We start from the raw sequence: 27,613 nt of genomic DNA on the forward strand, positions 1-27,613 counted from the left end.
TACTGGAGTTCTTTATAAGATTTATATTGCCCAATTTGAACTGCATATCCTGTTATTTTTCCCTTCTTACTTGGTGGTATTATTTAAGATTTGGCATGGGAATAGAGATATTTAAAAATGGGCACAGATTATAGTATTAACACAAGAATTTTGAATAAGCTACAAGATGTATATTGAACCCTGTTATAATCAAAAGTTGAATTTTATTTTAAACAATATCCACTTATAATTATAAAACAGCACACAATTTGAAAGAAGGCAAGCTTTTTGGCTTTCATGTAGTGAAATATATAACTTCACTAATTATATATATATGGCTACCAAATGTCAATCAACAGCTCATTTGGCCATATTTTAATGTTGTACATAAATAATGACAAGGCAAAGAACAGCAACTAGTCCAAAGGCTTGCAGGCCAAGGAACCACAGCATAGCCCAGAAGAAAATGATGATCACTGGTTCCACAATCCGTTCTCCAAGGTACATCCTCGTAAAGCCCATGTTGATGAGGTTTTTGTTCAGCTCACCAAAAAGTGTTCCCATCTTTTTGTAGTCATCTCCAACAGGATCGCCAGCGTGGTTCTGTGATTCTTCACAATCCTTTAAAGACAAGCAGACAAAACAAAACATAAACATGAAAATGAGAAATAGGTGAAGGTTTTTAAGAATAAAGGCTACCTCATAATTCTTCCAAAGTACTGGAAGTAAGAATTATACTTCTGATGATGATTCAATAAATACTTGGAATGTTCCTTTTGATTGACATATAGAACTGTGTCTGTGTTCACCTTTCGAGAATGTAGAAAGCACTGATTTATTTTCTGTGAAAATCAGTATTGACTGGACTTTCAACTACCAGAACACTGATTCACAAGATGAAGGAAGGACCTGATTAATTTCCATTCATTCTCTAGTTTCCTGGAATTGCACAAAGACAGCTAGCTGCTTACATGAAGAGCCACGTTTGTACTGTTCTTATCAGTGGCCATGATTTCAGAACAACCCTTTCCCAGCAATCTTCTTTTTTGAGACAGGGCCCTGGATTTGCAAGTACCGTATTTTCCGGCGTATAAGACAACCCCCTAATTTTACAGTTAAAACATAGGTTTAGGCCTATATTCGCTGTATAAGACTACCCCCACTTCCGAGGCAATACCAGTTCTTTTTTTAATAAACTGCCTCTCTGACTCTGGCCAATCTGAGCAGGCTTTTTTTCGTTTCAAAAGTCGTTTTATACGCCGGAAAAAGCTTTTTTTTAGTGTGTTTCTTTGACACTGATACTTTAAGGAACCTAGCCTCAGATAATTGGAGCATGTCTTGCTGCTACTATAGAGCAATCCTTAGTCATTACTGCTATGATCTTTCAGCCTTTGCCTCAGCTAAGGAAACTTCGGCATAGGACCTTGCATAGTTCCCTGTCTTAATTCTACAAATGTCTTAAACGCCTCTTATTAATCTCATAGAGAGAAATACATAGTTTACAAACTGAAATAATTATGTACAGTAAGCCCAAAAGTTCACTTAGAAGTCAAGTCTGTTCCCAGAAAATGTCCATTTGTACCCAATTATACATGACAAGAGAAAAATTCTGAGATACCCAGAAATTAACAAGCTGCCTTCTTATCGACACTTGCAGATTTACCTTTCACATGAATAATGATTCTTGAATTGTGTAAATCACCCAGAGCTAGTAAAAATTCAACGTTGTAGTAGGTCTGTGATTGCCAGGGGACTGAGTGGGATAGCTTCTATGTTTGCCCTTCAATCCATGTCATTAAAAGTTTCTCTCTGCTTGACTTTTTGTTAGTCTCTTGTCTTCAAAGAAGCTGATACTTTAACAGCTTAAACCACTTAATTCTTGTTCTTTAAGATCACAGTTGTGGTGAAAGGAACATGCCTGACTTGTGAGCAATAATCATTATGGATTTTCTACCATCCTAGTCTATAGTCACTTTTAATTTAGTTTCCAGGTCAATCACTGGACATGGCTTCTTACTGGCAACATTAGCAGTGGACTTTGTAGGATTAGGCCCCATGATGAACAAAACAGCATGAGATTATATCAAGCACAAGAGAAAATGATGCATGCAAGAGATATAGCAAACACAAGATCTATAAGCTGCTGCTGGTGTAACACAGGCATACTATTTTTTTTTTAATAAGTATAAAGAATACACTCTAAATGATTAAAAAAAAAGTATAGTATAATCCTATATAATAAAGAGGCAATATGCAAATTGACCATCACTCCAACACACAAGATGGCTGCCCCTGTGTGGACACAAGATGGCCAGCATGTGAGGGCAGTTGGGGGTGATCAGGCCTGCAGGGGAGGGCAATTGTAGGTGGTCAAGCCTACAGGGGAGGGCATTTGGAGGAAACCAGGCCTGTAGGAGAGGGCAGTTAAAAGCAATCAGGCTGGCAGGGGAGCAGTTAGGTGTCAATCAGGCTGGTAGGGGAGTGGTTAGGAGGTGTTCAGGCTGGCAGAAGCAGTTAGGGGCAATCAGATAGGTGAGCAGTTGGGAGCCAACAGTCCTGGATTGTGAGAGGAATGTCCAACTGCCTGTTTGGGTTCGGGCCTAAATGGGCAGTCAGACATCCCTTGAGGGGTCCCAGATTGGAGAGGGTGCAGGCTGGGCTGAGGGACGCCCCTCCCCCCCGCACGAATTTTGTACACTGGGCCTCTAGTAAATATATAAACCTGTAACAGAAGTCTTTTATCATTATCAAGTATTATATACTATACCTAGTTGTATGTGCTTTACTGTTATACAACAGGCAGCGCAGTGAGTATATTTACACCAGCACTGCACCACTACATTGTTATGTCCATGATGCAAGTAAATAGGAATTTTCAGCTTCATTATAATCCTACCAGAGGCCCAGGACATGAAATTCATGCAGGGGGGCAGGGTGTCCCTTAGCCCGGCCTGCACACTCTCCTATCAGGAACTCCTCGGACATCTCTCTCATAATCCGGGATCGCTGGCTCTTAACCACTCTTCTGCCTGCCTGCCTGATCGGCCCCTAACTGCCCCCCCTGCCGGCTTGGTTGCCCCCAACTGCACCCTTGCCGTCTAGTTGTTCTCCAAATGCTTTCCCCTGCTGGCCTGATTTTGCCCCCAACTGCCCTCTCCTGCTGACCTGATCTCACCCCCAACTGCCCTCCCACTGCAGGCCTGGTCACCTCTAACTGCCCTCCCCTGCTACCCTATTCGCCTCCAACTGCCCTCCCTGCTGGCCTGTTTGCCTCCAACTGCCCTCCCCTGCCAGCCTTATTGTCCACACTGCCCTCCCCTGCCGGCCACCTTATGATGACGTGGGACGTCCATCTTGTGATGACGTGGGTGGCATCTTGTGATGACATGGCGCAGCGCCACCTAGGCTTTTATTATACAGGATGGGACCACTACTGTATATGTGGTATCTCGTTGGCTGAGACTTTGATATGTGGTACATGACTATAGAATGTGCTCCAGTGATCATAGAAAGGTTGCTTTTATAAATACTATTTTTTGACTATGATTATGGAGAGACAAACATTAAGGAGGAAGGACAATGACAGAAAAAATTTTAATCAGTTTCAGAGGGCTTTTAGACTGAAAAGTCTTCTCCCAAAAAATACTGGAACTTAATCCACTCTACCATCTCACTCAACCTCTCAAAAGAAAGACATTTCTTGAAAAAGATCTTGTTACTTTCATTTAAAAGGGCAGGAGTCTCACATTTGCAAAACACCAACAAGAGAGTTTCATTCTGTAATAGACAAATACATGGAATATATATTAAGAAAGAGATAAAATATTTTAAAAATTTCTTATTTCTTATATATTTAGCCCTTTGGGCTTTCAATTTCTCCTTGCAGTTCAGAGCTCACAGTCTACCATTTTCACTATAACTTTATAGTCACATGATCTCCCCTACTCCCTGACTTACAGTAGCCTCCAATTTCCCTCTTTCTTCTGCTGGGCTAAAAACTGTGCTCAGATGCATTATCCTGGTGTTCTTAGTACTTCTTCCATGATATCAATCCTTTCAGTCCCCTTTTGATAACTGTTCATCCAATTCCTCATATTTATTACTCCAAATCTTTGTCACTTTTTTCTTTTCTACCTCCTAGAGGTATTGCTTTTTCCTTTTAAGGTTAACAACGAATCATAATTCCAAATGCTTCCACCCATACATCTAAGTACAAAAATGTATTTTATACTGTAACACACCTTTTCATTCCTAAAGCAAAAGAAGCAAAATAGAAATCCTGATTAGAACTGGAACACTTGTCTATCAGGCACACTTCCTCTTAAGACAAAGAAAGGCAAAATTATTATAGAATCAGAGATAATAGTCAGAATCTGAAGCACTAAATAAATGAATGATTCTTAAATCACTGGGTCTATCATTGATGCTGCTGTTATGGTTTTTTTCACCATAATCTATTGAAAGAGTCACCCCAACATTTATGACTTTGTGAATATTTTTCTTTTAAGTCAGATTTTAGAATAGAAGTTTTAAGTATGTATCTGGGCCAGTGATTTCCAACTGATGTGCAGCAAGAATTTTTAAAACATACAATAACACAATGGTTGAAAACTGCTGATCTAGGCTAACACTACATAGCTTTATGAAAATTTGAAAATAGCATAAGTTTGCTTATCCTATCTAATAAAAAGGGAATATGCTAATTGACCCTCACAAAGATGGTGGTGCCCACAGCCAATAAGGATGGAATATGCTAATTGCTGCTACACCCTCAAAGATGGCAGTGCCCACAACCACAAGATGGCAGTGTCCCGTCCCCTCAGCCCCACCTGCCTCCGGAGTCCCCCAGTCCCCTCAGCCCCACATCTGCCCAGGGCCAGCGCCAGGGATAACCAAACGATTGAACAAGCAGGCTGCGTGGGGCGACCAGGTCGGCGGGGAGGGTGGGGGGAGCAGTTGGAGATGATCAGGCTGGCAGGGGAGGCATTTGGGGGTGACCAGGTCATTGGGGGGGGGCAGTTGGAGGCAACCAGGTCAGTAGGGGTGGCAGTTGGGGGGTGGTTAGGCTGGCGGGGGGGGGGGGGAACTAGGCTGGCAGAGGGGGATAGTTGGGAATGACCAGGCCGGAGGGGGAATGACCAGATCAGTTAGGAGCAACCAGGCTGGCAGGGAGGGGGCAGTTGGGGACAATCTGGCCGGCAGCGGGGGAAAGTTAGGGGTGACCAGGCCAGAAGAGGGGGGGCAGTTTGGGACGATCAGGCCAGCACACAGAGGCAATGAGGGACAATCAGGTCGGCAGGGAGGGGACAGTTAGGGACGACTAGACAGGCAGGCAAGCAATTAGGAGCCAGTAGTTCAGGATTGTGAGGGTACAGGCTGGGCTGAGGGGACTCCTCCCCCATGCATGAATTTCATGCACCAGGCCTCTAGTGCTATTATATATCTTTCCCCTATCATATTTGAAGAGTTAAAGATTAACATGACTGGTATGTTTAATAGAGCTCTGTAAATATATGAGCCATCCTTGTTAGAATTATGCTGCCTTTAAGGTCTATAGTGGGAATTTTGTCTCAGAGCCAAGTTAACAATACTTAAGAATCTGACAACACGTCAAATAGCTATAAAAACGCCACTCATATAACAATGTTTGGGAGCTGTCTGTTGTGTTCTGCATATTAACAACTTCTTGCTTTATAAATACTGCACTTTTTGTTAAATCTAATGACTTGGCTAATTATTTTCTTTGCAGTTCTGAAATAACCACCATGGTGCAATTCTTATAAAATAAAATGCCTATCAAATTATCAATCTACCATTTGGACAAAGTGGGAGAAAAGTTTAATTGGTTTTCATTATGACACTAAAGAATCTGTAGGAATTTAGTCTTAAAGATAAACAGAACATGTAGGTTTATGATATTTCTTATGGAAAAATGCTTTGAAAAACAATGTATCTATATAAACCTACCTTGTTTTATAATGAAGTATATTAGCTTTTTTTTTTTTTTTAATTTTAGGTAAATGATACAGTGAGAATGACAAGTTTTCTGCCTATTGTAATAGTCGGCAGTACATTATTCTCTCCTCTCAGCATGTTTGCACCTGCATTTTATCTAAGATACGTTGTGCGCTCCCTGAGGCAAACCTGCTCAGTCCTGACTGGCTTGCCAGGCTGACAGCTGCTTACTTCCAGGAAACCGCCCCCTGGTTCTTAGTATGTGTTTCGTCCTCTCAGAGAACCACTGATCTTTGATTACTGAAAGCTCCAACTCTAAGAATTCAGTTCTTGTCTCACATAACAGTCTGGCTTGCAAAGTAAACCCTTTAGTTAACTTAGTTCAATTCAATAAATAATAATTGAATGCATACCATGAGCAAGGTAAGTGCTGTGGGGAATGCAAAATAAATAACTCATACTCCCTGAGTTGCTTAATATAATATATAGGAAAATATACTAGTATGTACTCAAATCACTATATTAAAACATGGCTGCACACTCCGTTACTAGTAAAAATCATCTGTACTTTTATACAAGATTTATAGTTTTATCTTCCTGAGCATTATTTCTCAGCTCAGGAAACCTTTCAGATTTCTACGGTCAACTGTCTGTTCAGCATTTCCTCAGAGCTGTCTTACAGCAGTGGTTCTCAACCTTTTTAATGCTGCGACTCTTTAATACAGTTATATCATAATGTAAATATCTGTGTTTTCCGATGGTCTTAGGTGACCTTACTAGCGGTTTTCAACTTGTGGGTCATGACCCACAGTTTGAGAACCACTGCTGTGGTTGAGCGTCAACCCATGAACCACATGTGCAGGGCTAGACTTTCATTTTTTAAATCCAACTCTGGCCAAGAAAAACATTACTGGTGAAATATATTTAATCTCCTTAGAAAAAATATCCCTATAGTTTAAATTTGACCCCCCCCCCCCCCGTTTTTAAGTGAAATCCCCCAGACTGTTCCATTTATTCAAATAAACTTATTAAACACACACATTCCAAGCATCTGCTCATCACAAAAATGCCATAAGGCAGATGTTATTATACTCTGGGGGTGAAGCAATTTCCCCAAATCAGTCATCCAGCCAGGATTTGAACTCAGGAATCTTCTGACTATAAATTCTGAGCTCTTTCCAATAAACTGCTCTTCAAACCCGTAAATCTCTTAGTGCAAAGGAAATGAACCAGATATTAAAAAGAAAGCAATGTATTTAAACAAATTCCTTATGAGGTGTGATACATAATAGATACTCCTTAAGAAATGTAAATGATGAAATTTGCTAACGGAAATAAGTCCATAATTCATTTTATTTTTCTCTCTCATCTTTCCACAAAGGTTTTGAATTTCCTTGCAGTAGGAACAAATAAATAAAATAGTAATAAAAAATAAACAACTGGAAGAGGGGATAGGTGAGAGAGAATTGAAAAACTTGACTGGGGAAAGATATGCTGTTAACAAAATTGCTAAGACGGAGCCTTCCATTTGGCTCTCCCTTCCTAGGGAGTCAAAGCAGAAGGAGAACACAGGCAAGCAAGCACTTCTCATTTCCTTTAGGCCTGTGCGGTTTCAGCTCAGCGAGCCTTTCATGACTGCCTTGTTTAAAATAACAATCCTACCCCATACCATACTCCCTATCCACCTTCCCTACTTTTATTTTCCCCCTCCCCCCAAAAAAATAACCCATGGATGTTTTGCTCATTTATTCACTGTTTCTCTCTCTCCCTAGTACAGTGCAAGATTAATGAAAGGAGAAATTTGTGGCTGTTTCTGTTTGTGTCTTTGTGTTCCCGCTGCCTAGAGCAGTGCCTGGAAAACAGTATGAGCTCAATAATTTTTTTTTATAAATTAAAGTTATTGGGGTGGCACTGTTTAGTAACATAAGATTTAAGTATACAATTATATAATCACCTACATATTGCATTCTGTGCTCACCACCCAAAGTCTAGTCTCTCTCCATCACAGATATATTTGACTCCCTTTACTCTCTTCATCCTCCCCCAATCCTCTTATCCCTCAATAACATTTTTCAGTGCATGAATGAGAAGCTATCAAGGGCATATGCATATGCTATACAAAAAGTAAGGAACAAATAATAAATACAGAAAATGTCTATAATACAATGACTATAATTAGTTGTTAAAGCAATTCAGATTCAATATAATACAAATGGAGAAAGAAAATACTTCAGCGTATGGCCAGATGGTTAGCACAAATGAATTCTAAAATTTATAACCAAGGATAGAACACACAAATACTGATTTCTAAATAGTTAATAATTCATACTCTGGGAAAATATTATCATCCAAATATGGCTGGATCATTATAGCCTTTTCATTATATTACTATTAAACTATGTATGCATCCATACTGAATAATGAAGAAATACTGTATTTTCTTTAAATTTTCTTCATGTATTTATTATCAATTGTTTTACACAGTTGGTCATGCTAAAATAGTTAATTCTCTCTGAAGAAATCACTTCATTCTCGACCTACTTTAAATTTAAAAGCTTAAACTAAATGTGCTTCTTCACTCCTGTGAAACTCTTGAATAGACGAAGTTGTCTCTGAAACCAATAACCATTCAACATATGAATAAAATATGCTAGAATGATATGAACAAGAAACTGGGATTTGTGTGCTAATGAAAAGTAGACATAGCTATGGAATCTTTGGAGCAGCAATACTTTGTTTTTTGGTAGTTCTTTTAGTATCAGGTTAATTTTAGTCTATAACTCATCAGAAAGAACTTCAATAGAAATCAATCCTTGTTTTTCACATACATATAAATCACATACACATTGAAAGTATATATACAATATTACCCTGAAAGGAGATTAGAATAGAGTTAATATTTTCTAGTAGCATGAGACATTATAAAGTAAGAAATGGAGTACCCTCTAGCCACAAATTAATCTACTCTGTGTGATGATTTTTATAAATTACCTTCTTCATTACTATAAAGAAATTAAGAATAAGCAAAAAATAAAAAATATGGGGTGTCTCATGAACAACAATGCATTGTTTAGAATATTATATATAGCCTTCGTGGCTTTTGAGCTATTTTGCAGGTCTGTAGAAAACTGACAGCAATGCAAAGTAATTCTTATCTATCCACATGTAAACAAATTCTGTTCCAGGAAAGGTTCCCTCCCCTGCCTATGGAAATAGCCAGTAAGTTTCATGTCCATGTGTTAAGTTCATTTCAACATATATTATCTCCATATGCTTTTTTGTTTGTTTGTTTCTTTGATTTTTTTCTTTGAATCAGATGTAACACTTGCTGGGTCCTTCATTAATAATGAGTTAAATAAAATACTTAATGCATGTTCATTTTACATGTAATAAGAGCTATATAACATTACCTCTTTTTGCAAATAATCCTTTATAATCGCCATTATTAAAAATGGCTAATCTGCATTTTAACTTATGTTAATTTCTGGGTTTCATTTATTATCTTCCTATAATATATTCACTTCAAGTACAGTTAAAAACAAAACTGCAAATTTAGAGTAATTACATAGATTAGTAACAGTATTCCACGTCCTATGTCCATTAGCATTCCACCTTCTTGATATTATGGTAGTTTCTAAATACAACATATCAAAGAACACAAACCTCGCCTAAATTCTTACAAATGTCTCACAGGGCTCATCAGTTCAATGGCAACTAAAACCACTAGTTTCTTTGTTGTCGATTCTGATAATATCAATAGAATACACTCCTGTTATATACAAAGTCAACTCTCTAATTTCTGTCATGATAATTTTTTGCCACATTGCTTCAGCAAAAACATCAATTGAGTTTTTACCAACAGTATCACTTTGGATAGATATTCTTACAGGCTCTGTACTACCTCAAAGATACCAGATTAATTGTCTGGAGCATAATGTGATCTCTACTTTCATGAAGATTGTGGTTTAGTGTGAACCTGTGTGAAGGGGTGAATGAGAAGTGGCGGAGAATAAACACATTAACAAACAAATAATTTCAAATAGTGTGAGAGCTATAAGGAAGATAAAACAGAGTAGTGGAAGAGAGGAAGCTGGTGATCTGATGCGCTGCATAGGAAAAATATGGGGAAGAAGTCCTGAGACAGAACTGAGTTGGCTTGCCTTGCGCAGTGATTGTGACTGTGATCCACAATTAGATATATTTTATTTCTGGACCCATATAAACTAAAGTTCCATGGCACGACACTCATACCATCTGTGATACATTCAAACAATTTCTATTCTCTTATGCTATCCACAATCTACTAAGTTGATTTCATGTCCCAACACTAGCTTGGTGATTAAGAACTCAGGCTTTCAGCATGGGTTTAAATCTGAGCTCCACAATTTACTAGCTGTGATACTTTGAGTTATTTAACCTTGCTGTGCTAGATATTAGTATTTACATTGTTAAAGTAGGGCAATACAGTATCTACTCATGAGGTTTGATATCTGATTTCCCTTCAGAAAGACTAAACCAATTTATACTTCTAACTTTAGTTTACTGTTTCTCTAAACCCCACACTATTCATCTTTTTAATCTTTAACAACTTCATAGGTGAAAAATCATTCCTAATAGTTTTAATTTGCTTTTCTTTTCTTTTCTAGTGAGACTGACATGTTTTTCTGCTTATTGGACACTAAATGTAGTTAGTTTCATTTATAATAACACAATGTGCAAAAATATGCTAAATAAAAACTTATAATTATATAAATCTTCACCTAACAACAGCATTATATATTATATAATTTATAACATGTTTACTATTAATTTAAAACTTGTTTGTCAATGCAAAGTTATGGTACCCATTTATACTATTTTCCATTAAACTACATAGAACCAATAAAGAAAAAGAACTTTTTGAGGAAATGGATAAAAAATTAATGAGAATAGCTGAGACCAGTTTGGCTCAATGGATAGAGCGTCGGCTTGGGGACTGAAGGGTCCGGGGTTCGATTCTAGTCAAGGGCATGTACCTTGGTTGCGGGCATATCCCCAGTAGGGGGTGTGCAAGAGGCAGCTGATCGATGACTCTCTCTCATAGATGTTTCTAGCTCTCTATCTCTCTCCCTTTCTCTCTGTATAAAAATCAATAAAATGCATATTTAAAAAATTAATGAGAATATCAGCTAGTTCTTAAATTAGTCTTTGAAATTAGTATAAACCAAACAATATTAAAATTTGTATTTATTTCATTTTAACTAAAAGGATTTAATACTTTAAATCTTAGTTGCAAATATAGACAAATGAAATAACCAAGTTTTCAAAAAGATACATATAACATCAGCCGTATCTATTAAAAGAGCTGCCTAGTGTAGTGGAAGAGTATACCATCTATTTATATGAAAGCCTAAGTGACTGTCGGTTCGCCTGGCAGCTATGAGGCACAATGATCACCAGGGGGCAGACGCTTCCAACAGTAGAGGAGGGAGCCCAATTCCTCGTGGAATTGGCTGTGGGTTGGGTTGCTGCTGGGGCACTGTCGGCCCGAATCTGCTTCACCTGCACTTGGACCCAGAAAGGAGGGAAGAGGGAGCCCCATTCCTTGTGGAATTGTCTGTGGGTTAGGTTGCTGCTGGGGGAAGAGCAGGAAGAGATTAAGTTGTGTGAATATGATCTGTCTCTCAAAGTATCTTATTGTACTATACTCACTCCTTTTTCTGTGATGGGACATGATCCAATGCCTATGTGTTGAGATGAACTGAGGTGAATGACTTGGGCGCCGTGACAAAGTGTTAAGACTACGTAAAGGGAAACTTGAACACAAGCACTGTGATACCTTGACAGTGGATCTGATGTCCCAGATAGCTACTACATGCCTAATGGCAGGTAGTTTGTACAGTGTGGAGACACTGGTCAAAGGGATGATTTATGTCCTGGGCAGAATCTTAGAGATATTTCATACTTCTCACAACAGTGTGCAACTTAAAACCTATGAATTGTTTATTTCTGAACTTTTCCATTTAATATTTTTGGACTGCACTTGACTGAAGATAACTGAAACCATGGATAAGGGGGAACTACTGTATGCTACCTAAAGATGGAATAGCTTATCTACTGAAAGTAGCCAAATCAAACATCTTTCCTGAAAAACAACTTTTCTCAATTCTCAACTTCTAGCAGTGACAAGAGCCTCTTTTGTATGTAATTACCTCTGAAAATCATGGGATAGGGAACTCTGATTGCAATCAGCCTGATGAAATTTGCCAGTCACGAAAAATCTAAGTTAAATTCCCTGCCTCTGTAGATGATCTGCATGTATCTAAGTAAAATTTTGATCAAGAGAATAAAAAACAAAAATAAATTTATTTCTCATTAACTAGAAAAGGGAAAAATATGAAACACAGATGTTAAGAGAAAAAATTATATCAAAGGTAGTATAGTAAAAAAAATCACAAATGAAATTTAATTTTCTTAACATGTGTTCACATATTAAGTATTAATAATTTTATCCTTCATTTTCCAAAAAGTTCAAAACATATTCACCATTTCTCTTTCCTCAAAATTTTGATAAACTATAGTTGTTGCCGTAAGAGACTAGCAACAACAAATAAAGCCAATCACTTCTTTCTATGCCAAGATAAGGCAAAGCTACCAATGAGGTTAAGTGGAAAAAAACACTGGATATGGGGAAAGATTAGATCAGAGGAGAGAAAGTATCTTTTGTTTCAAGTTTATTAGAAATTCAATTTCTCTGCTCAAATAAAACTAATCCTAGATTGTCTTATCAATTCCCTTAAACACACACACACACACACACACACACACACACACACACACAATGAACCAAAACATGACTAGTTGGGACTCAATGTTTTTGCAGATATGTGGCTGCTACTGTAAGATAAGATTGTAACTACAGAGAAGACAGAAACTAAAGACACTGTGGCAAAGGCTTAAAGAAGACTTGAATAAGGATATAGAGTTTCTACTTGGGCCTCTTACGGCAAAGCTAATGTCATGGTACATTGAGCTTTCCCTTTAACATTGCTTTCACACTTACTTTGAATAAGAAATTAAAAATAAATTGGACAGAGGGTGGGTATTCTTTTTCCTAGCCAGGATCAGCGACTTACAAAAAAAAAAAATCAACTGAAATTTTACAAAATGTTGTAATTTTACATTACAAAAAGCAATGTAATGTAGGTTAGCAGGTTAATTTTTAATTTTTTAAAATCCCCACTTGAGGACATGTTTTTATTTTTTAAATTGATTTTGAGAGAGAGAAACATTGATTGGTTGCCTCCTATATGAGCTCCAACCAGGATCAAACCTGCAACCTATATATGTGCCCTGACTGGGTGTTGAACCCATAACCTGTTAGTGTCTGGGGTGATGCTCCAACCAACTGAGCCACCTGGCCAAGGCAGGTTCAATTTTTTTAGATAAATATAAAATACCATATAATTTTTAGATTAGGAAATCTTAATGTGTTTTTCAGTAAATAAATATTCATTCTTGAAATCTGAAAATTACATATATTAAAATTATGGACAAAAAAGGGGCTCAATGGAAAACAATCTCACAGGGTGATCTCATCAAAAATTCCTACCTGGGAAGGTCATGGTGGGTAGTCATGCCCCAGACATATAACTTCTTTATTTTTGCCTATAGCAAGCCCTGTCCAGTTTTTGTGCATCTAGGTTATCACACCTTTGGAATACCCACTTTCAGACCCCTCCTTCTAATACAGGACCACCTTTTTAGACCCTTCCTTCTAAAGCAATGGCCACCCAAAGAGAGAAACTGCAATCCAATCCATGTGTGAACACACTCAAGAGTGTAGCTAGTCTGTAATTTAATCCCCTCTTTTCTTCCACCATCATGTTTTACATTTCCTCTTTAATCTCAAATTTATAAAAAAAATACCGCAAACTTTTTCTCAGAAGCATTTTTTTTTTTCTTTCTGTTAAGATCTTGCTTCTAGGTATATTCTGTTTGGCTCAAATAAGTTACTATAAAAATTCTCTGCCAGTTTAGATAGTCTTACATTACAAAACTCAGTACTATCATGTTTTTGGTTGACAGGAATAAGAAGGGAACCAGGGGATAAGATGAGGTGAAATACCATACTTTTCTGTGTATAAGACGCCCCCCTACTTTTTCAACCCCAAATTAAGAAATCAATATTTTAAACATTTTTCTGGTTTTCCTCTTAAGGCCTTCTTCTTTTTGGCATTGTAAGGAGTTGTTCTTTCTGTTTTCTCCTGATCATATACTAAGGGGGAGGAGGTCCAAATTGTCTCTCCGCAGCTCTACTTCCATGCTCTTTTGCATAGCTGATTACATTCTGTTTGAATTTTGCAGAGTAAGACATTTGTTATCAGTATTTAGCTTTTTATTTTTTGACAGCTTTATGGCTCAGAACACTTGGATCCCTGTTGCATCTGCGCACTCTCCACCTCCACCTCCACCTCCACCTCCAATTACGGCATCAGATGAAGTCAGTAACAATAAGGCTCATGAATGGAGGAAGCCTGTTTGACAAGGTATGGGCAGCTACACACCAGCACTGCTCCTTCGTCAGCTCACTTCTGTGTATAAGATGCTCCTTGATTTTCAGTCTAATGATTTTAGCGTCTTATAAATGGGAAAATATGGCAGGTCTCTAATATTCATTGCTGGCATTTTGTATACAAAATGTCACTGAATTTGCATAAGAACTTTAAGAAGTGAGGAGCATTATACCTATTACAATGATAACATTGAGTCAATAAGGCAATGATTTTCAACTGGTATGACACAAGAATTTTTAAAATATGCAATACCTGACTATTTAGCCAGGGGCACTAATCTCTTTTCCCTTTGATTGTCAAATAAAAAAAAAAATGACAGAAGCCAACACAATAGCTGTCTGGTGTGAATGAATCAAATTCATACCTTTTTTTTTTTGACAGATGGGCTCAAAAAAACCTTTTTTTGGTTGCAAAATTTTAGTAATTAGTTTACATGTGCCATGAGATGGAAAAGATTGAAAATTACTGCTCAAAGGGATTAAGTAATTAGTATGACAAAGCTAATAAAATAGTCAAGTCAGGATTCAAACTTGAAATTGTCATACTCTATAACCTTTTTCATTGTCCCATAATTTCCAGTTTTTCAGAGGAGAGGATGTAGTGGGAAGAAGATGATGTATGGAGGAAAAGAGAAAGTGGCTGAGAAGAAAAAAAGACAGAGAGAATGAGACATTCAATAGAGAGAGATAAAAAGGAGATGAGCAGCAAAAAAGGGACAGAAAATGATCTGAGACAGAGAGCAAAATAGAGAAAGTTGCATGTGAGGAGCTGCTAGAAGAAGGAATGCGAAAAAAGATCAGTTGGTAGACTACCTCTTTGGAATGTAGGCTTCAAGAAAGTACACAATTTTTACATATGCACTGGAATATCTATTAGAGTAATTAGTCTTGACAAGTGAAAGCACTATAACCCTAGTACACTTTGAACAGGGTTCTCAACTTTGGCATTATTATCATTTTGAGCTAGATAATGCTTTGTTGAAGGGAATGTTGTGTGCATTATAGGATGTTTAGCAGTATCCCTAAACCCTACCTATTAGATGCCAGTGCCACCCCAGCAGTCTTAACAATTAAAACCGCTTCAGACATTGCCAAATGTCCCCTATGAGCTACACTGCCCCAGTTAAGAACCATGGATATAATGATTAAAAAATGAACAAAAAATGCCTACCATATGCAAAATTACTCTAGTGACTGGACATCCTTGAGAACAATATGAGATTAAGTTTAGGGCCAAATTCATCTAAACTCATAGCTCTTGTTACACTATTGCTTGCAAGCTGCATTAAAAGGAAGTGTGAACTACAATTTTAAGGAAGAGCAGGAGATTTGTCAGTGACTGTTTACCCATGATGTAGGAGGGCTCTTTCGATATATGAAAAAACACTGTCTTTGGAAATTGGAGACCTTCATTCTGGTCTGCTTTAGTACTACTTAGTTGTAGAACCTAGAACAAGTCTATAATATATCTCTACCTCTATCTCTACTACCTCTATCTCTGCCTCTACCTCTGTCTCTGTATCTGTATCACTTATATCTATATATATCTTCACTGATAGTACAATGAACACAGTGGATTGTCTTGCGTGTCCTTTACTCCCTTGCATGTCCTTTACTCACTAAATGTGGTCCATGGGCATATAGAGCATCACCATCACTTTGGAGCTTGTTAGGTGCTGCTGTAAGCATTTTACATATATTATTATCCCATGTAATTCTCCCAACAATCCTAATGTTCATACAACTATGAGTCCCTTCATATAGACGAAGAAATTGAAGTCTGAAAAGTTAACTTGCTTAAATATCTATGAGCCAGCATTGATCTGAGAGTTCCAGGCATTGTAAAAAGCAAAAAAGAAAAACAAAAACAAAAAACAAAAACAAAACAACAACAAAAAAAGCAATCCCCCCCCAAAAAAAGAACAACCAGAAATGAAGCATTACTATTTGAAAGGAAGCAAAATCAACCTTGTTTATACACTAGATGATTATATACCTAGAAGATGCAAAAATTAAAATTAATAAAATAATTCAGAAAGGTAGCTAATTAAAAATTATATGAGAACCAATAGCTAGAAACCAGGAGCAAAATCATCATGTGGGGGGAAAAAATCCCTTTCATAATACCAACAAAAATGTAAACATTTAATACAGACTTTGTTATTCATAATTAAAGGATTAGAAAACCAGGGAGAAAGTGGATTATTCAATGATTGGGAGAAAAAATAGACTATTAGCTCCATACCTCACTTTATACATTTATCATTCTAAAATGATTATATGCATAGGGTAAAAAAAAATACCCCACATAAACACACACACCAGAGAAAGAGAGAGAGAAAATTAGTGGATATTTAACTAACTGTAGAATTAAAAAGAATGCTCTAAACAAATATATATGTAGACTAGAGGCCTGGTGCATAAAATTCATGCACACGGGGGGAGGGTGTCCCTCAGCCTGGCCTGCACCCTCTCCAATCTGGGACCCCTCCAGGGATGTCCGACTGCTGGTTTAGGCCTGATACCTGCGGGCCTGGTCCCCCCAACTATCCTCCTCTGCCGGCTTGATATCACCTCCAACTGCCCTCCCCTGTTGGACTGATCACCTCTAACCCTCTGCCAGCCTGTTCTCGCCCAAAACTGCCTTTGCCTCAGCCCCCAAAACCATGGCTCTGTCCAGAAGGAAGTTGGACGTCTAGAACAGTGTTTTCCAACCTTTTTTGGGCAAAGGCACACTTGTTTCATGAAAAAAATCACGAGGCACACCACCATTAGAAAATGTTAAAAAATTTAACTCTGTGCCTATATTGACTATATATAAAGTAATTCTCTTGAATAGGAATCAAATAAACACAAAGAAAGTACTTTATAATTACTTTATTATGAAATATTAAGTAAACAAAATAGTGAAAAATTATAAAATTCTTGTCTTGTCTGCACCTACGGCACACCAGGCAACATGTGCCGCGGAACAGCGGTTGAAAAACGCTGGTCTAGAAGATGGCCAGTTGACCAGGTCTAATTAACATATTACCCTTTTATTAGTATAGATACCTTGTATATATATGGAGAGTATTGTGTTTATATGTGAATGTGGGTGATTTGTATGAAATTACCAAAAAAATTCCTTTAGCCTATAAAAGTGTATAGGATTTCTAAATCCAAAACATCATAAACAAAGTTATCAAGTAAACAGCAAGCAGGAAAAATATTTATAATCAACGTGAGATAAGGGATAAATATAATGCTAAAAGGAAAATGGTCAAAGAATATTATCGGTGTGGCTCAGTGGTTGAGCACTGACCTATATAACAAGAGTTCACTGGTTTGACTCCGGATCAGCACACACGCCCAGGCTGTGCGCTCTGTCCTGGGGAGGTGGGGGAGGTGGGAGATGGGAGCCGGGGAACTGGGAGGAGAGCATGTGGGAGGGTGTGTGAGAGGGCATGTGGGAGGCGGATGATCAGGGTTTTTATCAGTGCTTTGCTCTCTCTCTCTTCCTCTGTCTCAAAAATCAATAAAAAACATATTAAAAAGGAAATACAAATGTGTGTATACACACACAGGGATGGGCAAAAGTAGGTTTACAGTTGTGAGTTGTCTTATTATTTATTACTATATTATTGGTTTTGTATTTGTTCTTTCTGTATAAACTGTAATTGTACTTATGCCCATCCCTGTACATGGTTTAGAAAATCTCTGCAGCAATGTCTTACAACAGTAAAATAATTTTAGTAAATTGGCAAAGATTAATTTATTAATTATCCTGTTCTTTGCTGGCATGCATGGCTTTCAATCAGCACTCAAATATGGCAATGATAGAAGTATACATTGCTGTAACCTTTCTTAAATGCAGTGTTTTAGGATGTTCTGAGTGGAGTTTGACTCATTGACCTAGTCCTTTCACTTCTAAGAATCTATTCCGAAGAATAACTGTGAAGATTTACATGCAGACTTTCATGAAAGCAAGCTATCTAATAAAGAGGGAATATGCTAATTGATCATCACTCTGTCACAAAGATGGCTACACCCACAGGTGAGGCCAAGTTCCCATAAAGAGCCTTAAAGAGCAATCAGCAGGGACCTGAGGCCACACCCTCCTTTGCTGACATGGAACCTCAGGGTGCACCCCCCACCCAGCTGGGCTTGACAGGGGACCTCAGATTGTGTCCCCCCACTCAGCTGGGCTTGATGGGGGACCTCAAGGTGCACCCTCAATGCTGGGCTGGGATAACTCAGGCCATGCCCCTACCCAGTGGAGCTTGACAGGAGATCTCAGGCCATGTCCCCCACAAGGCTCACCCCTTACCCCTGTCTGGGCTGGGGGACCTCAGGCCACGCCCCCCATCCTGGCACTGGGCCAGGGGACCTGAGGCTAATTCCCCCCACCCAGCAGGGCTTAACCAGGGTGGGACTGACGGGGTCTGGTTCTAGCCCAATTGGGGGGGGGGGTGGAGGCTGGGTTTGGGTCCCACATGATTTTGAGGTGCATGTGGGTGGGCGGGGACTTGACTCTGAGTCCCGTGGTACATCCCAGACTCTGACAGAAGAAAGATTTTCATATACATTTTACTAATTTTATTTCATCTCTAACACTTCTATTATAGAGAAAGAGCAAATAGCAATATAAAATTATTTCCTCTAATTAATCCTCTTTTAATGTGCACAAATTTTGAGCACTGGTCACTAGTTATTTATAAAAGGAAATTTAAAGCAACTTCAGTGTGCAGTATTGGAGGAATAAACTATTAGGCCACCCTAGATATAATTTTTAAAAAGAATTTTTGATAACATGGAAAAAATGACAAAATATGTAAGTAGATAAAACAAAATACCAAATTCCAATGCTACATTAAAAAAAGTTAAAAAATATATCTCTGTGTATATATACACATGTGCACATACATAAAGATATATTAATGTAGTAGTACCAAACTTTTATATTTTACAACAAAATTCCTCAGTGTGGGATTTCAAATGCTTTTTTCTTCTTTAGATCTTTCTACATTTCTACATTTTCTGAAGTACACATTACTTTTCGAATCATAAAGACCTTAAAGCTGAAGATCTATCTAAGGATAACGGGACCTCTCTATGCTCTAGGTAAGCAAGGCTGTTTTGGGTTTTCAGGCTGTGAACTGCTGCAGCTAAGTGGATGCCACTCACATCACAGACATATAAGAAATGGACCAGAGAAGGTTAGCCTTCCAGCTATGCAACAGGGCAGAGACTCCTGTACAACACGGCCCTCACAGTTATAAACATACTCTCTCATGCACACAATTACCAACACACATGTAGGATAACTGTGCCCTTTCCCTTCAGTTCCTTGGGCATTTGCCTCTCTCCGTAGCTTACTTCTCTGAGAGACCTGACTCCTACTTCTTCTAGAGACTTGGTCCATTCTTTAAAATCCTTCTTCCCTAGAATACCTGATTTTAATCAGGCTTCTTTTGTCAATCATCTTACCTGGAAAAACCTAGGCCAAAAGGGCAGAAAAACCTTAGTTTTTTCTCAGATGGAGTGGCATCTTATGACAAAATGTAAAAAAACCGAGGCTGACAATATCTCAGTTATCAAAGCACCTATATTAATAACAACATTTCAGTATTACATGAAGTAAACACCAAAATACATAGGCACTTTGATCTGGTGTCATAACAACAATGAGCGGAAGATGGACTGTGTAATCAAACCTGATGCAAGAGCCTTCCAGGTTGAGGGAAGGATATGAGCCTTTCAGAAAAAAGAGGAAAGAAAAATCAGCGAGGGAAAGGATGTATGTAGAGGAGCCTTCAGCCTGGGGAAGAAGTCCACTTCATCAACTTATCAGATAAGAGCAAAATTCTGTGAAGGGGCTGACAAAAACCACTGAAGAGCTGGCGGAGCAAAAGGCAGGTGCCTTCCGGAGCCTTTGTGGCACCGCGCGCCCTCGCACAACCCTGACCCAGATAGAAAGAAGCTGCCGCCGCTGCTGTTCCTGCTGCTGCTCCTGCTGCTGCCACCACTGCAGTCAGAGCTCTCCCAATGTCCCCGGGGCCACAAAGACTCTGGGATGCCAAGTGATTGAGTTAAGCAGAAAGGACAGGAAGAAAACAGTCTCTGCCTCATTTCCAGCTAATTAGTTGTGGTTCTGTTTCTGTTTCTATCATTGTTGCTATGGAAAAGTTCACTTAAGTTCGAAAGAACTAGTTTACAAACCAAGTTTTCAAAGATATTCCATTTGTAATGTAAAGTCAGTGTGTCCTTAAAACAAACACACACATATCATCTCCCTAAGGAGAAGCTAAATAAAACACAACTCCCTAGAGTATGTTTTATAGTTGTTAATTTCATTTCTCTTTCCCTCAAATATCTTCATATCTGTAGCTACCTCTATCATTAATGCAGGGCAGTGCATACAAAATTTTAAATTTCATTTACAGGAGCTAACATAAAGCTAGAAAATAAGCTTTTGTAATAATATTACCAAAAAATGATTTATCACAAAAGCTTGCTCCTTGCACCAATGGGTTGGGTTAAACCAAGTTTGTTTATTTTTGACTTCTTGGTAAGGAATTCTTCTTTGGTGCTGATAGAGAAGGAAATGCATATCTCGGGCATTATTTTCAATTACTATGTATGTAGGCTTAGAGTACATAAATCAATCCTGTGATAAAAATAAAAATAACATTTTCAAAGGAGTACAGGAAAATGAATTTCCATGACATGCAACAAAAGAAGCAGGTATGCAAAGTGATATATGTTTTCTAGAAAACGTTTCATTCTTTCGTTTCATTCTTTTTCTTTGTACCATAAGCAGCTCTGGCAAGAGCAGAGCAACTGATAATGTGATATCCACAAAAGCTTACATCAAGTATTTTATTTTTTATTGATTTCAGAGAGAGGAAGGGAGAGGGAGAGAAAGATAGAAACATCAATGATGAGAGATAATCACTGATCGGCTACCCCTTACTGGGGATCAAGCCAGCCACCCAGGCATGGGCCTGACCCAGGATCAAACAGTGACCTCCTGGTTCACTCTCAATCACCGAGCCACACCGGCTGGCCTACATGAGGTATTTTACAATACATGCTCTCTTACAACCATTTGAAAATTTACTTGGGGGACCTCAGCTCAAATGCACCACAAACCCCTACTTCCCCTACTCCCCCTCCTCTGCCTTCCTGTGGCCCTTTTCTTCACTTCTCCAGTTCAACAACTAAGGTAAGGGGAAACTAAGCCCTTTAGCTACTGAGTTACGGTGCAAGTAATGGGGAAAACTATCGGGTCTAGTAATAATTAATGTCGTTTCCAACATTCGTTTAAAATCTTGCTTGGCGTTGACTTGTATTGACATAACCTTCAAACACGTGGTATCTACAGAACGTGTGAAGTGCAATTAACAAGTTTTGCTTGAAAAAGTTTGTGTTTGGTTTGGTTTTTGTTGCAAAACTAGGGCTAAGAAGTTGGCGAATGAAGAGCATATTCGGCACTGCATGCTTTACGAGTTCCAATTAGGAAGAAAAGCAAGTGAGGCTGCAAAAAACATCTGTAGTGCTCTTGGTCAAGATGCAGTTAGTGCCAGAAAATGCCAGCGTTGGTTTGAGAAATTTCGCGAGGGAAATTTTTCGTTAGATGACAAGAGTGGTCGAGGCTGTGTGTCCAATTTTGATCAAGAAGCTCTTCAAGCTCTTTTGGTGCAAAATCCTCAAATTACCCAACAAGAGCTTGCGACAACTTTAAATTGTTCACAAAAAACAATTTCCAATCAATTGCGTGCACTTGGCAAAGTCCAAAAGTTTGGAAAATGGGTTCCTCATGAGTTGACCGACAACAACCGTAATCAAAGAGTCACAATTTGCAGTTTGCTCCTCTCTCGTCAAAACCGTTTGCCGTTTTTAGAGCAAATTGTTACCGGAGATGAAAAATGGGTGCTGTATGTTAATTTGAAAAGGCAGCCTCAATGGTTGGACAAAAATGAGGCTCCGCAGCCCACGCCAAAACCTGATTTGCATGCGAAAAAAGTGATGTGTGTTTGGTGGAATTTTAAAGGAATTCTTCATTATGAACTTTTACCATCTAACCAAACCATTACAAGTGCAGTGTATAGTGCCCAATTGGAAAGGTTAGCCCAAGCTTTAAGAGAAAAAGAACCCGCGCTGATTAATAGGAAGGGCGTAATTCTTCACCAGGATAACGCAGGACCGCATACTGCAAGAATCACTGCTGAAAAACTGCGCCAGTTGGAATGGGAAGTTCTCCCTCAACCTGCATATTCTCCTGATATTGCCCCTTCCGATTACCATTTGTTTCGTTCTTTGCAAAACTTTCTTCTTGGAAAAAAATTTAATAATGAAGAATGCCTCAAAAATGCATGGACCGAATTTTTTGCATCAAAATCACAAGAATTTTACAATAGAGGGATTAAAATGCTTCCTGAGCGTTGGGCACAAATAGTAGAAAACAACGGCAACTATATTGTTGGTTAAATTTTGTTGTATTGTTTAAATAAATTCGATTTTAAAAAGTATTAGGAAACGACATTAATTATTACTAGACCTAATACCAGGGAGAGACTCAGGACGATCTGGCTACCAATGTTTTGCTTTAGTCACCATCTCTTATCTATATATATAAAAGCCTACCGTATTTTCCGGCATATAAGACCGGGCGTATAAGACGACCCCCCAATTTTACAGTTAAAACATAGGTTTAGGCCTATATTCGCTGTATAAGACTACCCCCCACTTCCGAGGCAACACCAGTTCTTTTTTTAGTAGACCGCCTCTCTGACTCTGGCCAATCTGAGCAGGCTTTTTTTCTTTTTGGTATTTAAAATATCAATATTTTAATTAATTCATATATTTTTTAGATGATATTCTTTGGAAAGTCACAATACAGACCAGTGAGTGACATACTCCTTCCAAAACACAAAGTGCTATAGAGCTCAGGAAGAAAGAGTCCATTTCAGGCCAAGTTATTTAAGGAGGCTTCTTGGGTGAGGTGGTATTTGAGCAAAGCTATGAAGGTATGCATGATGTTGTTAAGTAGAGGGTATCAGAGTGTGCTCTGAGGGCAGCAGACAATACCAGTGATCTGCCAAATGTGCAACGTGTCCAGTTTTAGTGGGAGAGAGCCTGGAAAAGTGGGTGATACACTGAAATATCCTTGAGCAGGCTTTTTTTCATTTCAAAAGTCGTCTTATATGCCGGAAAATACGGTAAGTGACCGTTAGGACCAGACAACGGAACTGGCCAGTAGCTATGACACACACTAACCACCAGGGGGGAAGACAATGCACAAGCTGCTCCCACAGCCAACCTCCTGGGGCTGGCCGACTTCCCAATCAGGGCAGCAAGCTGACTGGCCCCAATCAGCCCCATCGCTGGCCAGGCCGAGGGACCCCACCCGTGCACGAATTCATGCACCGGGCCTCTAGTATTGTCCTAAAGATGAAAACTTACCCTTCCACATGGCGAGCAAGCCTAAACGCTAAGACACATTCTGTGTGTGCCACGCACTGTTATGTCTGTTTCCTAAGTAAAATATTGACGCACTAGAAGTCATACGTAATCTCTTAAGTGTATTTAATGATACTGGAGTTGGCGAAACGTTAGGAAAAGCGCAGGTGGAGAAGGAAAATGAGGGGAGACAGGTGCGGATTCTCCCAGCAGTGCAGGCTGCAGGAAAGGCAAATGATGATTTGGATTCCCGTTCCTTAATGCGATTCTGAAGGCTGGCTTATTTCTCATGTTTTTGGACGTCTAATTGTATTTGCTGGTGACAATTCACCCCGCATATGTAATTCAATTTCTTTGATGAAGTTCCTGGCCTAATGTTGAACATATCCCATGTGCTATATAATGCCTTTGGGAAGCAAATTTCCCAATTCTTTTACTTTTAAGGCGAAGTTTAGCTCTTGTGTTCAGGTGAAGGTCTTGCTCTGGGAAAGTCCCCGCCAAGAACGTGAGTGATACCGCTCCTGCGGCCTCTGACAGCGGCGGAGGGAGCCCGCCCACACCTCCCGGCCAGGTGTCGCCCCGCGCCGGATGGGGTCGGGGTCGGGGGGCGGGGGGGGTGCGGCCCTGGAACCCGCGCCGGGCCGCCCGCACCAGGTCGGAAAAGCAGGGTTTCCGAGGCGGCTTCCGGGCAGTGAGCGCCGAGGACACCCCCACGGAGCCCGCAGCCCAGGGCCCTGCGGACCTGCCCCACCAGGCCTGGCCCCCGGCCCCGCGCCGGTCCGTCCAACCGCCCTTCCGGGCCACGCCCTCCGGGGGGGGCGCTCGGAACCGGCCCGCCCGCTCACCTGCCCGCGCTCCTCCTGCGGCCGCCGCCCGCCCCGCCGCGGGCTCGCCCCGGGCTCCGCCTGGGTCCCCGCCGCCGCCGCCACCGCCGCCGGCCCCGCCGGCGCGTCTCCGTCCTCGCCGCGCGCCCCGCCGCCGCCGCCGCAGTCGCTGCCGCCCCCGCCTCCGAGGAGCTGCCGGGCCGAGCACATCCCGCCGCCGCCGGGGCGGCCGCCCGAGGGGCCAGGCGGCCAAGCGCGAGGCGGCGCCACCACCACCACCACCGGAGGGGACCCGCCGGCACCCGGAGCGCTCGCCGCTGACAGCCGTCTCCCCCCTGAGCCGCCGGCCGAGCGGGGAGCTGCAGCTCTGTCCCCGCCCCTCCCCGCCTTCCCGGCCCGGCCCTGCTTTCCCCGCCCCTCCCGGCCCGCCCCGCCCCGCCCCGCTCCTCTCCTCCCGGCCCGCCCCGCCCTTCCCGCCCCGCCCCTCCCTCCCCGCCTCGCTCTACCACTCCCTCCCCGTCACGCCACGCCCCTGCTTCACCGCCCGCCCCGCCCCCGGCCGCCAGGCGGAGCTCCGGGGGCGTGGCCACACGGGGCGGGGTCCATCGGGCTAGTGAGAGAGCAGAGCGAGGGTGCACGTTTTGGCACGAGAGCGGCTGTCTACGTTAGAAGACTGTGAGAGTGTGTGTAAGAGACTGAGATCGTGTGTGTGTGTGTGTGTGTGTGTGTGTGTGTGAGAGAGAGAGAGGAGAGAGAGAGAGAGAGAGAGAGAGAGAGAGAGAGAGAGAGAGAGAGAGAGAGAGAGAGAGAGGGAGACAAGGTTACAATCCAGTGGGGTTCCCTGTTCTTGCCTGACTCCAGGCCTGGGGATGAGGGGTCCTAGAGGGGGATGTGCTGCTGGCTGCCAGGCAGAGTAGCTGTCCATCCTTTCCAAGTGATACTTCTCCCTGTTTGGTTCCCTTTGTCTCCTCTCCGGCATCTTTTTGTTTCTCTTTTGAGTGCTTCCCTGGTGTTTGCTGGTTGTTGGAGCCTTGGGAGCATTTGGTGGTGTAGCTGTCTGCCTTTGTGTGTATTTTAAAAAATATATATTTTATTGATTTTCTACAGAGAAAAAGGGAGAGGGATAGAAAACCAGAAACATTGATCAGAGAGAAACATCAATTAGCTGCCTCCTGCACTCCTCCTACTGGGGATGTGCCCGCAACCAATGCACATGCCCCCGACCGGAATCGAACCTTGAACCTTTTAGTCCACAGGCCGACACTCTATCCACTGAGCCAAACTGGTTTCGGCCTTTGTGTGTATTTTTATAAAAGGGTAAGACTATGTATCGCTCAGTGGGTGATAGGGGGGCCCCAACCAATTTTCAATTCCTTTTCCTTATTACCTGTGACATTGTGACTTATATTAAGTATATATTTGCTCTTCATCCCCATTTCTGGCACAGAACCCTTAAAACCTTGGAATTTCCTAAGGGAGGAGGTTGATAAAGGCACTTTTTGTTATATTAATGAGGTGACTTTTGAAAAGCCCCTAGGCAATATAAGGATGGGAGAACCAACCATGTGATTAGAGGGTTGAAACTTTCAGTCCCATCTCCTGACCTCTGGAGAGTGGGAAAGAGAGGCTGGTTCAGTCACCTGGAGACGGTCGGTCGGGCCTGCATCAACACCATTTGTCCACCAACCAGATGTGAAATACCATGGCTGACATGTACACATAAGGAACTGTTTGACATTGAAATGGGGACTCAAAGAACTGTTGGCCCAGAAAGGAACTCACTACGGACTGATTCATTTGCCTCTCAGCATAACCATTATGGCTTGTCTCAGTTTCGGTCCTTATAAGGGAATTCCTTGTATCACATGATCTAACACATCTAGGGGGAATAATGAACAACATAAATTGATTAACAGAAACAGACCTGGAGACAGAGAAGCAGCGATCAGACTATCAGACCTTAGAGGGAAGGTAAGGGAGGATGGGGGCAAAGGGGAGATCAACCAAAGGACTTGTGTGCATGCATATAAGCCTAACCAGTGGACACAGACAACAGGCGGGGACATACTTGGGGAAGGGTTTGGGATAAAAATGGGGGATGAGGACAATTATGTGATACCATAATCAATAAAGAAAATTTTTTAAAAATCACCTATAGGCAATGATTCAATCAATCATGCCTGTGTCATGAAAGTCAAAGGACCTGGGTTTGGAGAACTCATGGGTTGGTGAACACGTGGAGATGTGGGGAGACTGGCACTCCCAGAGACACCCAAGGAGCTGTGCCCCATTCCACATACTTTACCCGCTACCTCTTCATCTGGCTGTTCATCTGCATTATTTATCATAGCCTTTAGAATAAACTGGTCAAAGTAAGTAAATGTTTCCCTGAGTTTATTACATTTTGAGAACAGACCAAGGACACTCTTTGATCTGATTGCTGTGTCCAGACCCTGACCCCCTCTGGGAGTTTTTCTCAGGAATGCTGACCATTTTCTGGTCCCAGGAATGGACTGAGCTGTTTGTAACATCACAGAAGATTAGCCACCTTGTTAGGGGACTTAGAGCTCCTGAAGCCAGACTGCCGACCCTCCCCTCCCCTTTCCATGTTACACTTGAAGCTCACAGCTGCATGTAGTTATCTCCTCCCTTGCCATATATAATCAGCCAGTTGGCTAGGGCAGTGGTCTGCAAACTGCCGCTCTGTTGACTAATGAGTTTGCCGACCACTGGAGCAGAGCAGGCTTTCCAAGGTGACTGCCTGCTCTCCACATTCTGCTGGCATGATTGGAATAAAGACTCATATATGTTTCAACCTTACCTCTGCATAATTTGGCTCAAGGAGTGACAGCAACCT

The 27,613-nt window shown here is 40.8% G+C and overlaps 1 protein-coding gene across 2 annotated transcripts; it reads right to left on the reverse strand.

The window, feature by feature from the left end:
- Positions 1 to 310: 310 nt before the first annotated feature.
- On the reverse strand, positions 311 to 25,156 carry FAM241A (family with sequence similarity 241 member A). 2 transcript variants are annotated; one of them, XM_036408838.2, is made up of 3 exons: positions 24,778 to 25,156; positions 20,958 to 21,059; positions 311 to 600 (listed from the first exon to the last, which is right to left on the reverse strand). In XM_036408838.2, exons 1-3 carry the CDS (start codon positions 24,964 to 24,966, stop codon positions 355 to 357), a joined length of 537 nt encoding a protein of 178 aa, XP_036264731.1. In that variant the 5' UTR covers positions 24,967 to 25,156; the 3' UTR covers positions 311 to 354. The 2 variants fall into 2 exon arrangements, with proteins under 2 accessions (XP_036264731.1, XP_036264741.1); XM_036408848.2 differs by lacking the exon at positions 20,958 to 21,059.
- Between the last annotated feature and the right edge of the window lie 2,457 nt (positions 25,157 to 27,613).

This window comes from Pipistrellus kuhlii, unplaced genomic scaffold (genome assembly GCF_014108245.1).
Source record: "Pipistrellus kuhlii isolate mPipKuh1 unplaced genomic scaffold, mPipKuh1.p scaffold_m20_p_1, whole genome shotgun sequence".
In the NCBI taxonomy this organism is placed as follows: domain Eukaryota; kingdom Metazoa; phylum Chordata; class Mammalia; order Chiroptera; family Vespertilionidae; genus Pipistrellus; species Pipistrellus kuhlii.

Bases quoted from the DNA above. Each gene is read 5' to 3' on its own strand.
- FAM241A (XM_036408838.2), bottom strand. From the start codon at position 24,966: ATGTGCTCGGCCCGGCAGCTCCTCGGAGGCGGGGGCGGCAGCGACTGC. The intron at 21,060-24,777 runs GTGAGCGGGCGG...CTTCTCTATCAG, and splicing joins CGCAGGAGGAGCGCGGGCAG to CACCAAAGAAGAATTCCTTA. The intron at 601-20,957 runs GTAATATTATTA...TTGTCTTTAAAG, and splicing joins TTGTGATAAATCATTTTTTG to GATTGTGAAGAATCACAGAA.